The sequence below is a fragment of the Conger conger genome, chromosome 10 (assembly GCF_963514075.1).
Source record: "Conger conger chromosome 10, fConCon1.1, whole genome shotgun sequence".
In the NCBI taxonomy this organism is placed as follows: domain Eukaryota; kingdom Metazoa; phylum Chordata; class Actinopteri; order Anguilliformes; family Congridae; genus Conger; species Conger conger.
Genome location: NC_083769.1, coordinates 28,428,046 through 28,450,688, shown reverse-complemented (window position 1 = coordinate 28,450,688; position 22,643 = coordinate 28,428,046). Strand labels below are relative to the sequence as shown.

Genomic DNA, 22,643 nt, shown 5'->3' with positions numbered 1-22,643 from the left:
AATTTGATAGGTTTTTATCAGTTTTCACACATTTTGATGCTCACTGACAGGTGAATTCCAAGACACATCTATGCTATTTTGCTGAATGAATGTAACATATATAACTACAAATACAAAGTTGAGTACAGTCGTATTCCTTGTATTTCTCAGACTCAAGCTGAGACATGGCATCGACGCAAGTACAACAAAACAACAGGAGCTGAGCCAGTCGTTTGTCTTTTATGAAACGCAATTGAATCAACATCCTAAATCTCTGGCCAATTCTCTCTCCATGGCACATAATCCCCATCAGCTGGGTCATGTCAGTTTTGTCTTTCACTGTAAAAGTGCTATACAATGTTTCAGTCATCCATACAGTAGGTAGTATCTGTAAGCAGGCCTCTCCTGGGCAGATACATTGTGTGTCCCCTCCCCCCCTCCCCCTCCCTGTATACCTCATCAGTCTTCTTTGCTTGTAGGCCATCACTTGTGACCGGGGCACTCTCTCAGCTGACCATGTCCTCCTCAGGGTCAGAGGTAATTTGTTCTGGTGTGGGAGTGTGTCAAAGCCTAGAGGTCAACGGGGGTCGAGCCAAACAGCGCGGCGGTCAGCAGGAGGTTATTAAACGCTGAAGGAGTGACTGCGCTTAACTGCCTCTGCCCCACTGAGATCTTACAGATACACAAATTCAAAGCAGATGAGGGATCGCAAGTTTCATTACTGTCATGCATCATCTCTGGATGTTCAACGAGAATGGAAAGAGTAAAAAGCTTGTGGTGACTGCATCATCCACACCTTTTTTTGCATCAAAATTAATTTTCAAAACTCTTCAACACTATCAATAGAGCAGAGGGAAAAAAATGACTTGTTTCTAAAAAAGTTTTCATATAAGTTTTCCCGAGTCTGCCAGTTTATTAAAACAAGGGATGCAGTTTTCGGAATGGGAGAACTGCATGGAGATGCTGACCTCCATGGTAAGGAGATGGTGTGGCTTCAAGAAAGAGAAGGTCCCTTTGTTCTCTGTTTTTCCCCCGCTGGTTCCAGGGGACTAAATGAGATCGGGAAGAGGGAAAACCTTCAGTACACAATGTACTTGACATTGAATCTGCAAAGGTACAGCTGGAGGTTTGTATCCCTAACAAAAAAAAACTGTTGGAGAAATGAGACAGACTTGTCCCCATAAAATGCATAGGAAGCCCATGGTATCTCTGAAGAGGGGGTAAGGGGGATGGGTGCTGAGAGGCTCTGGGCTATTCGGGCGTTTCCTACAAAATGGGGCATTGTGGGTTGGGGGTGGGATGCGAGGTGATGGCAGAGCCAGCCATAGAACTCAGCTTATTCGTAAAATGCCAGCTGCACAAAGCTGCACATCAGAAGGAGAGAATGCAGAGGTAAGACAGGGGACTTAGCGTATTCATCCCTGCTCACATTCCCCATAGGTCTGGGCTTATCACAGGTACATGCGGTGCTAGGAGACAGGGCCTCACATGTCCTGTCCCCCGTCTTTCTTTTTGGCCGCTTTCATTTTTTGTGTGACTATTCGTGGTGTCTTGGTTTCAGAGACGTGAAAGGATATGGCCTTTGGTTTTGTCCAATATTGTTATCAAACAGCTGCACCTTTAGAGGAATACCCAGCATGCTTCACTCCATGCAGCCAGCACTTTAAATTATGGCATTTTTACAGCCAGTTTATTTGCATATACTAGCCTAATATGGGCATGGACAACACACAGCAAAATTGATAATGATGGGTGCAGACAGCACTTGGAAATCTTGTTATTCCCCCAAAAAAAGTAATACAGGTACAGTATATTTTGCCTTTTTCCAACATCACGAATCATATATGTGCAGCAGGGTGCACCAAAATGTGCAATTACTATTCAACTCCAGACGTTAGTAATAATAAGTTATTTCTCTCTTTTTTTATTCAAACTCGTCTCACCTCCTCTACTACATATAGTGTGTTTCCGTAACTTTTTTGTTTCAGTGCTGCCCTAAATAAAGTTGCGCCACAAGATGCAAGAGGCTTTCATTTATCAAAAGGAAGTGCTTTTTCTTACTCACGGCAAAATGGCGCATATCCCCTGGACTGCTTCCCCAGGGCGCCGCTCTGCCTCACCCCCATGCTGGGTACAAAGCAGACGTCCTCTCTGTCTTTGAAGAGCTCTTGTCGCGGCACATACCAGCAGCTTGCTCGCTCTGTTTGCGTAAGCGCAGTCCTTTGGAAAATAACTGTAACGATCGTCATTGAAGAATATAATAAATAGCGGCACCGTACGCTTTCGCACCTGCAATTAGATATTTGAGCTATTAGCAGATGTATTAAACAACTGGCTCTGGAAACGGTTCCGGTTTCGGTTGGTATACTACAGTTCGCACTCATGTGCACTGTAATGAACGGTTATGGTAAGCATTAAGATACATAAATAAGCGAGAGGGGTGAGATCTAAACCCAGATGTGAAATCCCTGGCGTGGTGGGTAAGACGCCAGGACCATAGGTTTGAGTACTTTGTCGGTGTAAAGTGTCAGCACGGGATAGAACAGTCAGTGAGTAAAGCAGCTTGTTTCTAACAAAGATTGTGTCCGCAGAACCAAGAGTAAATACCAACATTACATAGATACTGGAGGAGAGGTCAAGCCCATGCATTAAGGCCTAGCGCAATAATCCTCACCAACCTCTCATCCTGCCCGAGTGCCCGCAGCACTATGCCTGCGAGTAAGTGCTTTTCCACCCCCTGCCGCCCAGTCTACCCACCCCCTCATACACCGCGATATTTCTGAGAAAATGAAAAGGGCTTGTTCTGATACTCTGTCAGATTTAAAGGCGAAATGGTTGAGTAATGCACTAACACTTATTCTCAACAAGACCTGCGCTTTGGTTGAAGACACATAAGTAAATTATAATTGTATGTCAAATGAGGATACGTCTTCACCTCAAGTAGGCTAGTGTATGCATTTTTTGTATATTGTATTGATAAGTAAGTTACTCATTTATTTAAAAAATGATGATGTCCCCCTATATTTTTTGTTAATTGTGGTGACTTTGGTTTTCAGGTGAATCGTGCAACAAGAATATACTGTATGCACGGTTTTAAATAATAGCTTGTAACGGAATGACGATCTCTCCACATGATTGATTGTGCTTTACACATATCACCACTAGGGGGAGCAGCTCAGACCCATCCAAGTAAGAGAGAGCACATGTTAGAGAAAGCATGCTATCCACACCTATGTTCTTGCACACCTTTGCATCAATACGTAAAATGTGCATGCAGCTTCCTATGAATAATTGCGCAAGCCAAAGCTATTAAGATCAGTTTTGTATATTTGCAATATTGATGTGTCATCTTAAAAGAAGCAACTATGAGTGCTTGTATGTAATTAATAATCGACTGTAAAATCTGTACTTTGTGTGTGTGTGTGTGTGTGTGTGTGTGTGTGTGTGTGTGTGTGTGTGTGTGTGTGTGTGTGTGTGTGTGTGTGTGTGTGTGTGTGTGTGTGTGCACGTGTGTGTATAAATAGAAAGACAGATAGATATACCAATGGATCAAACATCCATATTATTGGCTTCTTCATATGGAAGCGGATCCTGGGTTAGGAGCCATAAAATGGAATTAAGACTGTAAATAATAAGTCATTAAAACCACTCAAAACTTGGAGACTAATGTTACTAACAAAAATTAAATGGATATTCAGATTCTTCAAATATAGAAAAAATATTGATGTTATTCTTCTTCTTCTTATTTTTTATTGTTGTTGTTGTTGTTTTCTAAGGGAACACAATTAATAACAACAAAGGCTGACGTTTGTATGCCGAGTGATGTCCTAACATTAATGATAATACAATATTTCATTACGCTGTCTGTCAGATTAGGGTTGTCAGGGGGTGTTCGTTCTACCCAGCATGCTGTTAGAAAAGAGTGTGTGACCATGTTGCCTCATTTCCTGTGTTTGAGTATCTGCCGAGAGAGAGAGAGAGAGAGAACGAGCGAACGAGCGAGAGAGAGAGAGAGAGAGAGAGAGAGAGAGAGAGAGAGAGAGAGAGAGAGAGAGAGAGAGAGAGAGAGAGAGAGGCAGGCGGAGAAAGGGAGAGAGGGGGAGAAAACAGGGGAATTACATTCAGAGGCACAAAGGCGTAGGGAGAAGAATTCAGAATATTGGGCTGCCTGTCTCATTGTCACACCAAATTGGACCCCAAAGCATCGACATTGCGTTTACCCAGACCGATGGGTTAACAGGTAAGTGAGCATCGCCTTTTATTTTATTTGTTTCATCATTAGTTTCGTTTTCTTTTATGTCTTTATCAATGTATGGCTGGCATTGTGTGCCAGTGTTATAAAATACTAACACTTCGCTGTCATTTCAATTAATATACTTTTAACTCAGTGCATGCATTAGTAGCCTACGTGGGGCGTTTTAAAAAACGTAACCAGCTAGCTAGCCAGCACCGTAACTCCAGCCTATTGGTTTCACAAGTTAAAGAAGCATCATGAGTTTTCTGAAGACTCGTTAGGTTTGCCTCCAGCGTTCATATCCAGCGAGAAATCAAATTAGTATTTTGACACTTGGTAAATGCAAGACATCAGTGACATGCTGAAGAAAGTGGCTGGCTACACCTACTGTAGCCTACCTACATATTGCCATGCCAAGAAACACGGACGTAACTATCAAGCTGTCTGTTCTCGTGCGTATATCACGTTGTTGTCACCGTAAGATGCTGTCAATAAGGAAGAAGATAATGGTCAGGCTAGATGGGCGGTCCGGGCTTGTCATTTCAGTGAAACAATCGATGTTTTTTTGTTTTGTTTTTTTTTCGTATTAAGGAAATCGAACTGTTACAAAACTGTAGAGGATTTTGTGTGGTCTCGCCCGACGTTATAACATTGCCGATCGTCCGACTTTTCTTTATTCTCTACCACCACCCAAATTATAGAGCTGTCTCCCAACTTTCAGTCTCAATAATGTAACTAGGTCCCCGTTCTTAGAGCTGTCACTTATCGTGACTACGTTAGTATCTGTTGTTTGCGGCCGGTATATTTAAACGAAAAGCCTGGAGCTTGGCAGGCGAGGGCTTAACTCCCCCGGTCTAACCTCCAAAAGGGGAATTTCTCCAGCTGGAAATTTCTGCTGCGTCAACACCCTACCCTACCAGACAGGGGAAGGGGCTTTTTGGCTCTTTTTTGGGTTGGGGGTGTTTTCCCAAATTTATATTATTATAGTTAAGTATTAGGCACTACGATCTTTCCTTTCCTATACCACTTCTGGTGAGTTACGAAGTGTCAAGTGTTCAGCTGTGACGAATTTAATCTAGAGCTGAATACTAGCTAAATGCTTGGTGTCTCAAATTCTGGGTTAATATGTGTCTGTTTCTGCCTCCTCAAACTGGTCAGTTCCGTCTTCCTCCATTTTCTGCTGTTCTCTGTAGTGAAGTGAAAAGGGGAACAACCCCACTTATTTTGGTGCTGGTAACACATTCGCATGTTCAGGTGCAAAACCAACAATAAACTCGCGCGTAACGGTGGTTCGAACAACGCACGTAACGTCGACTCAGTTGGGCGAGTAGCACGTTTCACATTTTATCTTGTGTATGACTAGTCCGCAACATAAATAACCATTGTCTTCAGTAGCAGGTCATATTTTTCTGTAAGACCGATTTATGTGAAGAATCATACACTCATGTGTCTGTATCATTCCTGTGAACACCATAGTTAGTCTAACATCGACGCTGCAAATCATGTACATGAATATGATATCGAATGGTTTGGACGGTTCTAAAAACTGAGTAGAAATGTCCGCAATAATTCTGGCAATTAGTACACTGGCAGTAGCCTACTGTCAAATCTAATTCAATTAATTCCGCAAAGCAAAAAGTCAATTATTTTGCGTAATATCACAAAATGAAACATCTTCTAAAATATGCGTGAACTATTGTTTCTCAGTAGAAAGTGAAATATTTGTGGTGGAATTAACATTTGTGTTACTGTTGGAACGACGTTACCTGTGAAAAAAGGCAGGAATTCTGGAGCGCACTAAAACGTTAGCTCAGGGTGTTAAGTAAAATGTTGAATTTAGCCTCTTGCATGGCAAATACTAAGGGAAATATATTTGTCATATAATTGTTTCAACACACAAATAATCATAGAATATTTTATTATTTTATGATTAATTTCAATAGGCCCTAATTGATATTTGTAATTTAAATAGTCAAAACTCGGAAAAAAATCGGAACATTCGATTCGCAGTCAAGGGTCTTATCTTCATTTGGGTTCTGATGCTTGTTGGAAAAAAATTTGTTGGAAAGTTTTTAATTTTACTGTTCTGAGGTTGAAACCGTATGTTTGAAGTCACCTGTCTGTATTAATGTGCTTTTTGAAAGAACTGGGCCCCTCTGTATGTTTTGCTTGATTATTTTATGGTCTCAAGAGACTGCCTGTTTGCTGATGGACAGACAGTGGTGCTGTGTCAGGTGTCTGTGAGCAAGAGAACAACGGCTCCCACCCTTCCTCAACTGCTTCCCACTCAGAGTGCGTGTGCGTGTGTGTGCATGTTGTATGTGCATGTGAAGCCAACTGCAATGGCCATGACTAGGTCCATATGTAGAATTCCTTTATTGTGATGTTTCACTACAATGTTCCAGTATGAGGGCAGGTGAAATGCTTGTCCTAAGGGACAGAGACTTTCGATGGAGCCCTTATTAAATGGGCATCGCCAAGTTTGGCCTTAGTTACGAGAGCCATTCTGCATCCTCAGTTTATTAATATTCTCTGTTGTATGTGGCAAACATTTTCTTTCTCTGTATTCAGCTGCTGGGTGCTGTATGTCCTTGCATGTTCAGTTAGATTTACCCTCTTGTATTATTAAGGTAATTATAGTAAGGGAGGCTGTACTCAAAATAACACTTAGTCACACACTTTTTATTGTTTGTTATCTGTACCTAATCATCATATTCATCATCACATGGGCCTTCATGTTCATTTATCACAGCTGTATGAAGATGTAATACAGTGTAACTTAACGTTAATGCATTTGATTCGAGGAATTGAAAATTTTGTCCGTGTTGCTCCGGTGTTTAGAATAGGTACAGGAGAGATAGGATTATGGTGTATGGTATAATCACTGGGATGATGTACGCAGGCAGGGCAGGGTGGGTTGTGTACTGTAAGTCATTTTGCTGAATAAGGCCACAGGTGTGTGTTTCTATACGATAGATATAGAGCTTTTCAGCACTGGTGGCAGATGGGGTTATCTAGCGGGAAGGTGAGGGTTTGTTTGCAGTCTGCTGGGGGAGGGGGGGCATGGTAAACGAGGTAAGTGGAAGTGGGCAGGGCTGGAGTGCGGAGAGTAAGGGTCTGTTCCCCCTCTCTTGTCCCTGCAGGTGTGGCTCTGTTGTGTCAACAGGACAGAAACACATTCCCATTGGACAGCTTTTGGGGGGGGCTGGTGGGGGTTAAGGGCTGTTGTCTGACCACCCTATGGACCACATGAAAATAATTCACGTAGGCTGTCAGTGCAGAGGAAGCCTCCCACGCAAGGGCCACCTCTGTAAACCTGCGGCCGTAGAACAGTTTGACGCGCAGGTTAGTCATATTTGAATGTTTTTGTGCACGTGCACACATGCGCTTTCCAGCCAGGCTGGGCATGGTGCTGCGGAGGGCGCTCTGTGCACATGCGTTGTGAGATGTTTATTGAGGGTGGTTGCGGTTGTTAATCAGAACATTCACACGAAATGGAGAGTTTGAGGGAGGAGGAGGTGGTGAGAGAGAGAGAGAGAGAGAGAGAGAGAGAGGGTGGATAGGGGGAGGATGGGGGTGCTGGTTGACACGACACAGCTCTGCTCTTGGTGTATGTGGGTGGAGTTCTTTATGTGCTTATGGCTAAGGGCTGAGTTCCCTGGGCTGTGCTAACAGGTTGGAGGGCTGAGCAGAGCAGTATGAACACGGAGCAGATCTTGTGTCAAATCAAGGACAGGAGACTGTGCGTGTGTGTGCGTGAGTATGTGTGTGTGCGCGTGTGTGTGTGTGTGTGCGTGTGGAGAAGAATGCGCTGTATCCATAATTTGTACAGTATAGTGTGTGAGTTGCTTCTGGCTGTGCGGTGTGTATTTGTGTACACGCTATATCTACCAATGTACTGTACAAGTTGTATTTTATTTCACACTGATGATGGCAAGAACATCTATTCATTTCTGTCTCATTTGCCAGTTTTTCAGAACCAAATCCCCTAAGAGTAGATTAATTAATTTGGACACCTGTTTGGCTAATTTACTACAAAGGAGCATTTGAAATAGATGTCTGTTTCCCCTTTTGCTGGTGTTTCACACAGGCTATATTTCATTGGGACTTTTTTATAAGCTGACAATAACAACTCTTTTATTTTTACTCTTATTGTCTGATTTATGTTGCCTCAGTTTGGTACTGTAGAAAATCATCTTCTCCCACAACAAATGGTCATTGTGGAGAAAAAGCTGTTAGCTCTTTTGTGTTAATGGTACTGCATACAGGTGTACATAATCCCCCAGGGAGGAAACCGGCAGCTGTGCTGCTCAGCAACTTAACCACATTCATCTCTAGATTACCTGTTCTGTAGATGGTCTTACCCGAGCATGGACAGTGTAGCTGCATTATCAGGTGCCCTGTAAATATTTCATATATGTCTCCAGGCATGTAGAAGTCAGCAGGCCATTAAATGAAAGCCCTGGAAATTAGATACAGGACTCCAGTGTTTTGCGATCCGCCGGATAGAGGGACACCTTCCCATGGGTCTCTGCGGAGAACTGGTAGACCTTCTTACACCCAGAGCTGTGTGGGCCTGGAGATCTTCATCATGAACAGGTCTCATCCAGGCTGTAGTTCATCCTAGTGCTCCCGTTGGCTAATTGGCTGGAAATGTGAATTAGAAGTGTAGACCCCACCTACCACTGGCCCCATCTTCAGCACCAGACCTAGGGTGTCTGCTTGTATAATGTAAAGTTTTTGATTTTATGGCCTTCTGTGCAAAACAAAAAACATAGGCTACCAGAGATCTGGTAGTGATCTTTCAGGTCAGCACCGGTGGCTCGCGTGAAATCCAGGGGCTTTAGGTTAGCGTCACACACTGTTCAGCACAGAATAAAGACTTATGGGCAGCCAACCAGTACCCAGCACTCGCTGTATCTTGTGATTATTCATCCAGCACGGAGGTTTTTTATGCTTAAGAAAAGGCACAGCCTTGGAAACAGAGAACCTAACAATAATGAGCAAAAGAAGCCATTTCCATTTGTGAGCCGAGGTGAGAGATGGCAGGACTGGCTGGCCGGTCCACGACGCCTGTCGTGCAGGGCTTATCCGTCGCCTTTCTCAGTCTTCTGGCTTTTCAATGAACGCCTACAAAAAAAGGAGGGAGGGAGAGAGGGCTGAAGGACGAGAGGGTAGATAAATGACACATACAAATCTAACACATTTAGCCCAATGACACCAAGCCATCCTGTTTTTACTTATCAAAGGAAGAGTCAAAAACGAATTAAGAAAGATGTGTGACCCTGGAAGGATAGCTTTATTGCTCATCCTAGTGCAGTGTTGAGTTTGAACCCTGATGGCTGTTAGCTAGCTTGTGTCAAGCAATGTACTGTTACAAATGGGCAGTTGGCACCTGTCACAAGGGATGAGATTTTAATAGGCATGTTACGCACTATTTTATTTTCATGATTCATATTTTCCTGTAATGCTATTCAACCCTGGTGCACTGCTTTTTTAACCTTGTAATCACCAACCATCTCAGGCCCAAGAAACCAGGTCAGGTGAGTTAACCGTATAATCAACTGCCTTATTCGGACAATGACGTGCTGAGTTTCAGTGAAAGCCAGCACGGTCGTCCAGTGTAACAAAATGGTCTGTGTTCTCCACATGCTGCTCCAAGGTTGTAAGTTCAGTTCCCTGGTGGGCAATTGCCAGTGTACCCTTGAACAAGGTACTACAGGAATTACTTCAGTAAATATCCAGCTGTAATGTATAAATGGGTCGTATGTAAGAAAATAATGTATGTAAGCTTAGTAAGTAACTCTCGATAAGTGTCTGCTAAACACCTGTAATGTAAATGGAAAGAAAAATAGAAGGACGTTTTTTCCTTTACAAAAATGTGTTATTGGTCATGGAAATTAAAGTGATGCACTGTTACACCTTTGTTTCCAAATGGCATTCAAGTTCAGTTCCACATTATCCCATCGAATGCTGCGAGTACAGCCAGGAGTTCATCTAAAACTACTAAAGTGTCACTAATAGGCCATGATTAACATTCAGCTTTTTCTGTTTAATATACAATTATTCAGTTCAGTACTTAGTAACATTTAGAATTTACAGTGTGATATAATTGAGCTGATGTAAGATATGCCCTATCAACTTAGTTTCATTAATTCATTTTGCCCTAAAAGTGATATCAGGATATGAAATATTCATTGGTCTGTTGAAGTGCAGAATCATTTCTGTGGTATTTGCAATCTGTTGAAAAGGAATGTGCACTGCAAACACACCCACCTAGAACTGAGTCTGAATTCAGACTTTTTGAACTTTGAAAACTCATGTTTTACACTCCTCACAACATAAAATGATGGAATGCTTATACTAAAAAATGAAAATTTGAAGTGAGGGAATGGGCCATACATGTACAGTATTGCTCTGTATCCCTGACAAAGCCACTGAATTTAGAAGTAGGCTACACCAAGTATGAGTATGACAGTACAGCCAAGTGCCTGAATGAAACTGTGATCAACGCTGTCCAGTTGATAATTAGACCATTGACGTTACATAATGGGGCATCTCGGTGGGTGTTTCAATCTGGCTAAATACCTTCCAAACTCCAAAAGGAGCATCTGTGCTTACTGTAGCACTGAGCCGGCCTCGGCTAGCCTGCGCTCGACTGCGTTTCGCCGTGTCTCCCCCTCTTTTGTGTGCCGTGACTGGCTCGTCCCCCACGCCGATGCTCTCCCATCAGCCCCAGCTCCTCGCACAGCCCAGCGCCGGGGCGCTGAAAGTGGGACAGGTGCCTCCTGTGGCTCCCATGCTCCCTTTTCATTTTAAGCATGATGAAAAAAGACATCCAATCCCTTTGCTTAAAGTTTCATGGGCAGCATTAGTCACTACCCCGCCACCACGCACGCCCGCGCGTACGCACACACGCCCGCGCACACGCCCGCGCACACAATCCACCCAGCCGGAGAGGGCAGAAAAGTTTCCAATCCATATGACGAGAAATGCCTTCTCATATTGAGGAAATGGACGTGACTAGGGTGTTTTTTGTGCATGAAAATCAGTCGTGCGATTCCTGACGAAGGCCAGTTGTTGGCTTGCTGTAGCACACAGTGTTTAGCTCATGTCCAGATGGAGGCCATCTCCACCTGGGCAGTTCTGGATGATATTCCCAGCTGTCCCTCCAGGCAAACAGCTCATCAGCGCAAGTGTTTCTTGGACGCTTACGGCTTCTTCTCGGTAACGTGGGAATGTGTGACTTTTCAGATGAAATTATGGAGGTGGCTGGTGCGATCGTGATCATGAGTGGGCTTTTGTTTAAAGCATGCCATTCATTTCTCGCCTCGCGCTTTACTCTCTGAGTAAAATTTTCAGTCTAATTAAAAATGCGGGTGCGCATTCGCAGTCATTCACAAGTGTGGAGCTTGACATCGGACACCAACCGCGGTAAATAATCATAACCGCATAAAGGGGAGAGTGGAAGAGACAACAGTGGACTGAAGTGGAAGCTGATTTAGCTGTCCGTGTGGTACACTCACTCAATCAATCACTTGGCATGCGAATTTTGTCAAAGTATGCCACCAAACCACTGAAAATCCATCCAACAGAGCAGAAATTAGGTTCTGTGAAAAGCTGAATGTTTACTGCAAGGACCAGAGAGCATTGTATCATTTGTGCAGGTTCTGGGTCATTTTGTGATTTTCTAAAACAAAAAGAATTCACTGTCCCATATGCTGTCTGAGGATTACTTGGCACTCTCAAAATGCTTTATGCCCCGCCCCCAACAAAGAAACAGTATACTGTATATCCACTTAATGACTATTCATTGTAATTAAACTCTGCATAAGACATACCCCAACCTGTAAAAAATGACAACTCTGCCATACAAAATGATGTCTTGTATCTTGTATAACCTGAAAATTCAGCCTGTCACTTTATCATGGTGTCACCATTGCTGAAGTTTCCAGGAGCAATTAAAAGCTTCCTTTCAACCCTGCTGCTGTTGACTTGTAAGTGTGTAACATCCTCTAAATATAGCAGCTCAGTCCGTTTGATTTCCCTCCACTTTCAACTCTTTTACATTTAGATTTTGCGTTTGATTTGAAGGATGGAGTCACAAAAATATCCTCTGCAAATCACGAAGCCCACATTTCCATACGTTTGCAGCAAGTGTACGCTTTCTATTTTCAGGCTGAAACATTCTGGTGGAAGGCTTTGGGATGATTGACCTGTAGTGGAATGGGGATGGAAGCAAAGGACGTGAAATGACACTGGAGTGTCGTTAGTGCCAGTGTGTCAGTGTTGTGCTGCTGGTGTCAGTGTTTTCATATGGCTACTTTTTGTGTATGTCTGGTGTCAGTGTGTCCTTGCGTCTGTATGGCTGGTTTCAGTGTGTCTGTGGACAGTGTCTGTGAGGCTGGGGGTCGGTGTATGTGTAGCTGGTCTCGGTATGCCTATCTAGCTGCAACGTCTTTGCATTAGTGGACCATAGCTAACAGTTTCTAAGTGTCTCTGTCCTTGGAAGGTGGAGGTTTGTCCATGTTGTTTTGTTTGCTGATGAGCACACCACTGGGAGTGCTTCTTCTCAGCTATCTCCGGTTCCTCTACCATCTGTTGTCCTAAACTTGTCTTAAATTAACAATAGAACAGGTAGGGTGACTATTCATCTTTGACAGTTTTCTGATTCTTAGATATAAAGTACATTTAATTTGGCTGTTAGCATATGGTTTAATGATTCTGGTGGTCAAAAGGGTTAATCCTTCAGGTCACTGCAGTAGAATATGTCTATCCTGAAGAACGTGACTTTTTATCAGTGTGGCACACTAGCATACCTGAATAGCCACAAATGGATGCTGTAATTAAGGTTAAAGACATAAAAAACAAAGCACATACAAAGATAACTGAAATTCACAATTTACTGAAATGCCATTCCTGCCCGTTCCTGGCTCCTGTAGATATGGCGCTTTCACGCCACTACAGATAGAGGAATAGGTCCTCTCCATCTGAAAGATTGCTGTTTTGTTGTGACACCTCTCAGGGTGAAAGCACCAGGAAGGTGTTAAATTTGATTTGTGAGTGGCGGCGCTTGCCGCGGGGAGTCATTTCGGTGCCATTTGGTGCTCTAAATGATGACTGTGTGTACTTGGTAAAGTGGGAGCAGAGAAGGAGGTGTCGGAATTCGACTCCTACTTTAAATATCGAGCTGATTTTCCTGCCAGCCAGGGGTTTCAGTCACCGGTGCTCGGCACTGACTTGCCTCCCTCTGACGGAGAATTTGCCTGTCATCCCGGCTTCTCATTTCAGCCCTTTTTCATTTTAAACCCACTTGTCCTTGGCGTGAAGAGACAATTTCCCCTTTCACCAAACAAAGAAGTTCACTGATGGCCAATGTTTTGTCTGGAATTTAGACCCAGTTTGTGAAATTGTACTAACTTGGTAACTTCAGCTTTAGGTAGAAAGCTGAACATGACTTCATTGTCATCTGAGTACTGGGGTTTTTACACAGCCTTTCCTATGAAATACAACTCCCACTAGCAGTATATGGTATCTGAAAAGTTTATTTCAGTTCCTTAATTTAAGGAGGCTAACAACCACCTTTTAAAGAGAACTGGAGTTTTAAAAACAAACCTCCTTTTGTTATATAGAAACAGAAGATAGAAAAGGTCTGGAAATTTTGTAGATTTACCTGGGGAATTTTAAGATTAAATATAAAAACGACAGTTATGGGACCATCAGCACACATGTAGGCCTATTTTGTGTGTGAATATGTCATACACACGTGCCAGTTGTCAGGGAATTCTCTCTTCTGGTACTTTCCATAGTGCCAACTGTATTTAAAAGAAGTACTGTTCTAAAAACATGGAAATGAATTATCATTTTGATGATAACTTGAATAAAAAAATACTGCAATACAAGGATCTATACAGCCATCTTCATGCACGAGAAGAAACATCAGATGGTCATGTGTCATTCTGTCTCATCCACTCAGTTCTCCTACCAGCCTGCCTTTGTCTTTCTATATTGGCTCAACACAAATATAAAGCACAAAAAATAAATGAATTAAAAAACTAAATCAGGCCACGTTTAATAATAGGGGCTGAACATGATTTGTAAAGATGTGTAGGTTTTTATTTTAAACATGCTAAAATGAAACATGCGGTGATCATGCACAACATATGTGTGAAATACTGCTAAATTTAAAGGGAAAATAAATAGTATATGGTACTGTAGCATTACTAGCCTACACCAGGAAAACCACGGTTGTTTTTGAGAATCCATGATCGTTAGCAAGGTGCTGCAGTTTTTTTATTTATTTATTGTGTGGTCTGTGCTATATGATTCACAAGCTCCTGACAGAATTCTGGGGTCAACAATCTCTGCTGTTTTCTGTCAACATCTGTTGTGTCTGTTAGGAGAATGGTGCTGAACGTACTATTTAGTTGGCTTCTTAGATATCTAGTTTAATTGAGGCAAATTTGCCAAATAATCAGAAATAAATAAAAGAAACCTTTCATTTATGATGCAATTGTACAGTCTCGGTCGTGTTGAGTTGCACATAACGCACTGGTATGCCAAGTAATGTGGGAACACTGTTTCATGACATAGGTTAGAGTGCCAGTACACTCGTATTTACATTTCCTTTCTTTTCAGATTTGTCAGCACAAGTAACCACTTAAAATGCACTTTTGTTGCTAGAATTAGGTACGCACACACTGAAGAGAGAGCCGGATTGAGAGGATGCCGGTAGAGTGCACAAAGGGATCCTGCAGCTCCCAGCTTTGTACATTTTGGAGACTATATAGACATGTCATCACAGTAGAATTCCCTTCTTTGCTTGTAGAATCCACACCTGTTTGTCTTGCAGGTGAGCACCGTACTTGGCTGCACAAAGAGTGCTGTCATGTTATTTTTTATACACCCTCCCTCTTCCCACTTTCCTACAGTGGTAATGAGATGTTTCAGTATTTGCATTTCACAGCTTTTAATAGAGACAGAATTTAGGCTAAGCCCCCGGTTGTCATTGTGGAGGCCTCCACTGGAGCGCTGGGCTGGGGGCTGGTGCCTGGGAGCCTGTCAGGACTGCGGAAACACTGCCCGAGTGATGGAACTTGGCAGGTAGTCCAATCAAACATCGCTTCAACACACAAGCAGATCGCTCAGTGGAGCATCTGTACCAACCAGCAGGTGTTTTCTGCATTAACATTTTAATCACTGCTCGCTCGTGTCAGCCTCTGTGCCCTTGTATGCTGGTTTTCGGACGCAAGAAGAGGAAGAAGAATTAGGGAAGATGGGGAGCCTGTTCGGATGAAATTAGGTCACTATCGCAGTCATCAGAGAGTTACAAAGGTGTTTTGTTTTCGTTGACTGAATGACTACGTGGCCTTTATATGGTTTTATTCAGTTTGCGGTGCATGTAACCACCACAGTGTTGTATTTGTATGATACTTTGAGGTTTTGAAGTTGGTATAGTGAGTGGTGTAAGCAGAGCAGTGAAGGCTGTGAGAAGCTGCTTGAGGGGGCTGTGTGGTTACGTGCCCTTGGCTGCAGAACGGGCTTGGGCTGCTCCTCCAGGAGGACGCGGGAGGTCAAGTTGCCATAAGCCCTGTGATCCGCTCTTATCGCCATGTGAGCGTCCGTCTTATTCCTGAGTTCCCGCCGGGACGCGGTGGCTCAGAAACGGGGGAAAGCGGGAGAGCTGCCTCTGCCATTGCCGTCCTCTAACTGTCACTGTCTCGTTTCGCTTTTTGATCAGCTACCTTACGTGTCCCAAGGCCAGCCGTGCCAGTGGATTCAGGACTTAGCCTGGGATAATGGCCTCAGTGCCCAGTTTGAGGGGAAGGAAGGCGGTTTTTAAATTATTGGCTGCCTGGGAATTACGTTGACGCGGCCTGTTCTTAAGGGCCCTCTCCGTCTGCCCAGCTCGTCCAGATCAAGACTCCGTCATCCCTGCGGTGCGCAACAAAAGAGTAAAAAACCCCTGCGTTCAACTTCACCCTTTAGCAGATCAGCCTTCGTCCTCTCCTGCTATCCCGTTGGGGGAGGGGAGTCATTTTGGGTTTGGGACTGTGCTGGTGACACAGAGTCAAGGCTTTGGTGGCGCGCGTTAGTGCGCCCCTGAGTGTGGAGTGGCCTGACTGCATTCCTCCCGTTTGACGTTACTTTCACTCGCCCAGTCCAGAAGTAATGACTTTGTTTTCTCGCCAAGTTCCGGTGAATAAATGAGGATAAGACAGTTGTCAAATGGCTATTAAAGCAGGTGCCAAGGTGTCAAGTTAAAATGACCCAGGACTTGTTCTTCCATCCAGCCTTTCATTCAGCGGAGAGGGGGAATTTCCTTTTTTCACTTTGTTGCAGGTGGTTCCCCCCCTGGTGTAGTGGTGGTTGACTGGAAACTTAACGTCCTTCATTTTTATCAGGATGTTTGTGAGGTTTTGTGGCTGTCAGGGATGGGCCTGCTTTGTAAATAGCATGGCTGAATCAGTGTTGTGTTGATGCAGAGCATTGTGTGAGGCCCAGCAGGGTTGCTGAGGAGCTTCAGAGCTCCAAAGACCCCATGGGGAGACCAGGTCACAGGCTTCAGAAAGAGCTGAAATTAAAACACCCAATTAGACAAATGATCTGCTGGGTTCAGTAGGGTCATATGGCAACTCAGTCCATTAAGAGATTCGTTGTGTGTGTCTGTGTGTGTGTGTGTGTGTGTGTGTGGGCGTTGCAATGGCCAGTTAAACTTCAGTTTCTAGTTCCACTGATGCAGAAAATCTGATTAGTGTTCATTCTTTATATTTCTTTGCATGGTAGGCAAACTGTTTTTTTCCCCCCATTGTTTCAATTTGTTGCGTCATCTACCATTTCTTCTGCAGTTTCTGCTTGGGCTGTAAGTAGTCATGATATCACCTAGAACAGGAGCAGTTCCACACACACGAGGAACAGGGAAAGGTGTTGTTAGGTGATTAGAACTTTTTAGTTTTCCGTGTACATGTTGCCATGTAGGATCTATTGGATTTATAATGGTCAGCCTTTGACCTTTATAGTCCAGCAGCAGCCGATGTTTATTAAGTAAAAGCAAGGCAGACCTCCTGTCTCATTAAATGTGTATTTGTACTGTGAACTGTAAGAAGTAGACCTGGGTTATTCTGCCCTCTGAGCCATTGATGGTTGTGCTTTGGTGTTTCAGTGGCTTTGTTTGTTGAATTGGTGGTCAGCCGGTCTTATACACAGTGTGTACATGAGCACACTGGCTTTCAGGAAAGAAAGGGAACTGAATGATTGTGCCAGAATCTGTTGTCTTGTTTGAAAAAATCGTGGCTTTCTATTATTTCTATCGGCAAGAGAAAATTATTCCTTCTGCTTCTGAAGGTTAAAAGTGCTAAAAAATATTTTTACAAATACTTGAACAACAAAGAAAAAAAGAGTCTGACAGCAGTCCTCAAGTCAAACACAGTTTCACCCCAAAACAGTGTCGTATTGCTATGTGCCAATGTACTGAATTTAAAAACAATAATACAAAAAATGCAAGGCTAAGAATTGAGGTTAACCACAACAATTTTATATTCATTGCTTGTCATACTAGTTCTTTTCCTCGTGTTGTCTTTCAAGAAAGGTGTGTCTGTCCAAGTAGACATGGGAGATGCTGTGGATTTATTTGATCTTACAAGCCATCAGGTTCAGAATAACTTTTATAAACATGACCTGAAGTGTACCGGCCCCGGAGCAAATGCTGCTGTCACTTCTGCAAACGCGAGCTGTCTCCCCCCATTATCCACAATGGGACCTGACAGTGTGTGTGCTTTAAAAACAAATCAGAGCTCCGTTTGGTAACACTCTGCGTCTTAATGATTTAGTTTAACAGGGATGGGATCGGTGCTAATGCTTCGGCTAATGCACTGTAGTCCGCTTCAAAAGGCTGGACTGTGCGGAACAAAGAGGCGTGATGTTTATTTCATTACTTTTGTGTGATGTCATTCTGCTTGAAGCTCTGCTTTGGGCATGCCTCTGCGCCTCTCCTCTGCCTCTGGTCTGATTCCAGCCTGGCAGGGCTTTTAATCTGCCTTTCTGCAAGTTTACCTGCGAGCACTTGCTAGTCAATGAGTAGCGCTGTCACTGGACAACATTCATTTCAGTTATTTTATTTATCGCATTTGATAAAGGAAATATCGCTGTGTTCTGCTGTGTTATGTATTTAGCTGCTGGGTTTATTTTGAGGAAGGTGAAAACCCCCTCTGGAGACTGAGCGTTCTTAAAATCATTGGATTTTCTGTTAAATTGTTACATTTAATTATTATCCATCAGGTGCTGGTGCGTTCAATTGGAAACAGGGCTCCCAAATAAACAATTCGTTTTAGAGAGAGAATAGAATGGCGGCTGACCAACAGGCAGACAAGAATCCTATCCCTCTAGGGAGGGAAATAATATGGCAAGTTGTACATAAACAAATTTAGTGCCTTTTTCTAAGTCATGACCAGTAACAACCTATTAAAAAGGTTCCTTTTCTTTCTTTTCTTAACACTGACAGCCATCATTGTGCTATTTTGTCATGAACAAGTGTTGCTGACAATAAGGGTCTCTTGATCTATGGTCTAGACAGCGTAGCAGAGAGGGCGCTGCCTCCCTGCCTCACACGTCAGTAGATCTGTTTGTGTCTTTCCAGAACCTCGTCAGGAGAAGAAACCCACCAGATTGTCAAATGAATAACAGGAAGGAAGACATGGAGATCACGTCCCACTACCGGCAGCTCCTGCGGGAGCTGAACGAGCAGCGGCAGCACGGCATCCTGTGCGACGTCTGCGTGATCGTGGAGGGCAAGATCTTCAAGGCGCACAAGAACGTGCTGCTGGGGAGCAGCCGCTACTTTAAGACCCTGTACTGCCAGGTGAAGAAGGGTTCGGAGCAGCAGGCCACCATCACGCACCTGGACATAGTCACGGCGCAGGGCTTCAAGACCATCCTGGACTTCATGTACTCCGCCCACCTCGCCCTCACCAGCAAGAACGTGATCGAGGTGATGTCGGCCGCCAGCTACCTGCAGATGACCGACATCGTGCAGGCCTGCCACAACTTCATCAAGGCCGCTCTGGACATCAGCATCCGCAGCGAGCTGGCCGACGAGCTGGCGGACTTCGAGATTGGCGCGGCGGCCGTGGGCGGGACCGGGGCGGGCGGGGCCGAGGCCCTGGCGTCTATGATGCTGGCCCGTAGCTCCTCGCCCTGGCTGGCTCGTCGCACCAGCCCCGCGAACTCCTCGGGCGACTCGGCCATCGCCAGTTGCCACGAGGGCGGCAGCAACTACGGGAAGGAGGACCAGGGGCCCAAGAGCCACGAGAGCCAGGAGGACGTCTCCTCGCAGCCCCTGTGGCCTGGTGACTTCCGCTCCGTCCAGGTGAAAGAGGAGCAGGTCTCCCCCTCAAACTTTAAAGACGGACCGGCCGGCGGGGCTCAAGGCGCTCTGATGGAGCAGGGCGGCGGGGAGAGCTGGCAGCCTTCGGGCTCAGGCCGACGGAAGAACCGCAAAAACAAGGACACGGTGCGGCACATAACCCCGCAGGCAGAGAGCGACAGCCGGGCGGGCTCGCCGTTGCCCTCCGTCCTCTCCACCTCCGGCTGGAGCTACAACAACCAGGACCTTCCAGGTAGGACCTGCCGTCCAGCACGGTTATCTTTTCATCATTTGTTATTTCGCTGACGCTTTTATCCAAAGTGACTTACAGTTGATGAGACTAAGTAGGGGACAATCCCTCCTGGAGCAATGTGGGGTGAAGGGCCTTGCTCACAGCTGTGCGGAACTTAGTGGCAACTCCGGGGCTTGAACCACCAACCTTCTGGGTCCCAGTTATTTTCTGTACCCTAGCCACTAAGCTGCAGGCTGCCCCCTACAGTTCTGCTCACTGCGGATACGTAATGCAGCTAATATGAAAACGAGAACAGGTTATTGAGCCCATTTGTCTTGTCAAGTTATTGGCTTGCTTGGATCAGATAAGCCTGTGTGCTACCCTGTGATGACTTTGTACAAAATACAGGTATTTGAAAAGTCTACCATCTTGGTACAATTATGTTCACCTTGATTGAACATTTAGTTTTAATTTTGTCTGCCATTGTTTTATTTTGGTTCAGCTATACAGGAGCCAGATCAGAGCACTGTTTACACAATGGATTTATGCACAGAATTCACTTCTTGGCTGTCAGTAAAGTATAGCCTAACACAGTTTTAGGACTAGGAATGTGCCATAAATGTTTCAACACTGTACAATAGTAAAATAGTAAAATCATGCCGATTAATTTCTTGTTGCTCCTTATTTGGAAATTGAGAAATATTTTAGGTTAAGTATGATTATTATTGTGATGATGATGATGATGATGAGTATATATATATATATATTTTTTATGATAGCAAAGTAATATTTTCCCTGATAAAAATAGTTTTGTGCCTTAATGGGTTTGCAGCAGGGGCGTTGCTAGACTTAAAGCTCTACCCAGCCCCCCCCCCCCCCCACCTCTGTCTGACAAGCACAGTCAACATCCAAGAAATTGACTCAAACTTGTTTAGGTAGCCTATTCAATTCAAAATTTTACCTTTATGTGCCAACAGCCAGAATTTTTAATTCAGGTCAATCATCTGCACAACCTGCTCCACACTTGATATGTGAATGAGAAATTATTGTAAATGTAATTTAAAAAACTGACAGGTCCTGATAGCATACACACCCCTTGTATTAAAGGTATTAAATCGCTAACGTTGACTTAGCATTATCGCTGCTAGCATTATTTGGTAAATTAATATCTCTCCAGCTAGATGTCTTGTTTCGGTAACATGAAGAAATAAAGATGTAGTTTTTCACCCTAAATAGTTTATTAATTCAGTAGGTACGCCAATTGTCCAATAAATAAACAAACATTAATGTTAGATAAGTATACAGACTAGGTGGGAAGTCTAATATATTGTTAGCTTGCTAACTCACTCTGGCTAGCTGATTTGAAACCACTAGTTCTACCTACCGTAATGCCCCGTCATGGATTATTGACTACGGACCTCATTAATGAAAATATGAATTGTACACCATATAGTATCAATCCTAGCCAGACCTGCCATCCCTGCCTGGGTAGACAAACAAGAAATAGCTAGCAGCTCTCTATTTTTACTCTGAGGTAAATCTTCGCTTGGCTGAGTCTCACTTCCCTGGCTGTTCTTCTTCGTAGCAGCTTTCTGGGAAAAAAAATCCCTGTATATATCCATATCATGTTGCTAACTAAAGAAACCTGACATCTACTTTATTAATAGTGACCTATTAATGATAACTTTACAGAAGATTTAACAGAGATATAAGATGAGGGTGAGTAAAGCTGAGAGGAGATTGGGTCTGTTAAATAATCTGAGACTTAGACCAGTGATAAAAAGAAGGAAACCCACACACTGATATGCTCCTTACACACCTTTAATACGAACAACGTTTGATCCCAGTGGATCTTCGTCAGGTCAGGTGTCCTTGGCACACTGGTTCAGTTGGGTACGATTTTCAGCCGCACGCAAAAGGCTAACGGTGGTTGTGTTTGATAAGGCGGCCTTTAGTGTAGTGGTTAAGGTAAATGACTGAGACATGCAAGGTCGGTGGTTCTAATCCCGGTGTAGCCACAATATGATCCACACAGCCGTTCGGCCATTGAGCAAGGCCCTTAACCCTGCATTGCTCCAGGGGAGGATTGTCTCCTGCTTAGTCTAATCAACTGTACATCGCTCTGGATTAGAGCGTCTGCCAAATGCCAATAATGTAATGTAATAAGAGTGGACTGTCAGAGGTGTGAGTGCACACTCATTGGTCCAGTGGACTGCTTGTTATATGGTACTGTAATCTCAACCCTTTCAAAGATGCAGTACAGAATGTGACAAAGTGCTAGCATCAAGTCTTCTGTGCAAAAGCAGATGTAAGGATAGGGAAATTGAGCCTTCTTGTTTGTACCTGGAGCTCGATGTGGTATATGTTCCTTTAAAAAAGCCTAATGCTCAAAAAACTGTATGGGAAAAATGATTTGAGTGTTGTGCGGAAGTGAAAACAAACTTGACTGCTGCTACAGCTGGCACCAGTAGGTAGATCATTAAATCTCAGGCAATGATAATCTCCTGGGTATTAAAAGAGTTGGCTGTGAAATTGGCACATGCACTTTAAGAAAACAGGATAATTAAATTGACCTGGGTCATAGTGTGGATTAAAGAAGCATTCTCACTCAGTGATAGAGGCGTGGCGCTCTGGGCTTACAGCAGGTCCCCTGAATGGTGTGGAGCCAGCCCCATTTTTTTTTTTTTTACATTATTCTTTCACATTTTTTACCTGCATTGAAGACACATGACTACAAGAACTGTGCATGCACTCTAGACAAGGACATACCCTGGAAAAGTGATGCAACATCAATAGAGCTGGAAAAATGCCAAAATAAGATCAGGGCATCTCAACAG

At 43.8% G+C, this 22,643-nt stretch overlaps 1 protein-coding gene across 2 annotated transcripts in view; it reads left to right on the top strand.

The window, feature by feature from the left end:
- Positions 1 to 4,064: 4,064 nt before the first annotated feature.
- zbtb46 (zinc finger and BTB domain containing 46) overlaps positions 4,065 to 22,643 on the top strand; it is a 49,723-nt gene continuing 31,144 nt past the window's right edge. For both annotated transcript variants that reach the window (XM_061258082.1, XM_061258083.1), the window contains exons 1-2: positions 4,065 to 4,219; positions 18,849 to 19,827. In XM_061258082.1, the coding sequence (XP_061114066.1) occupies positions 18,885 to 19,827 (943 nt within the window). In that variant the 5' untranslated portion in view covers positions 4,065 to 4,219; positions 18,849 to 18,884. The remainder of the gene's footprint in view (positions 4,220 to 18,848; positions 19,828 to 22,643) is intronic.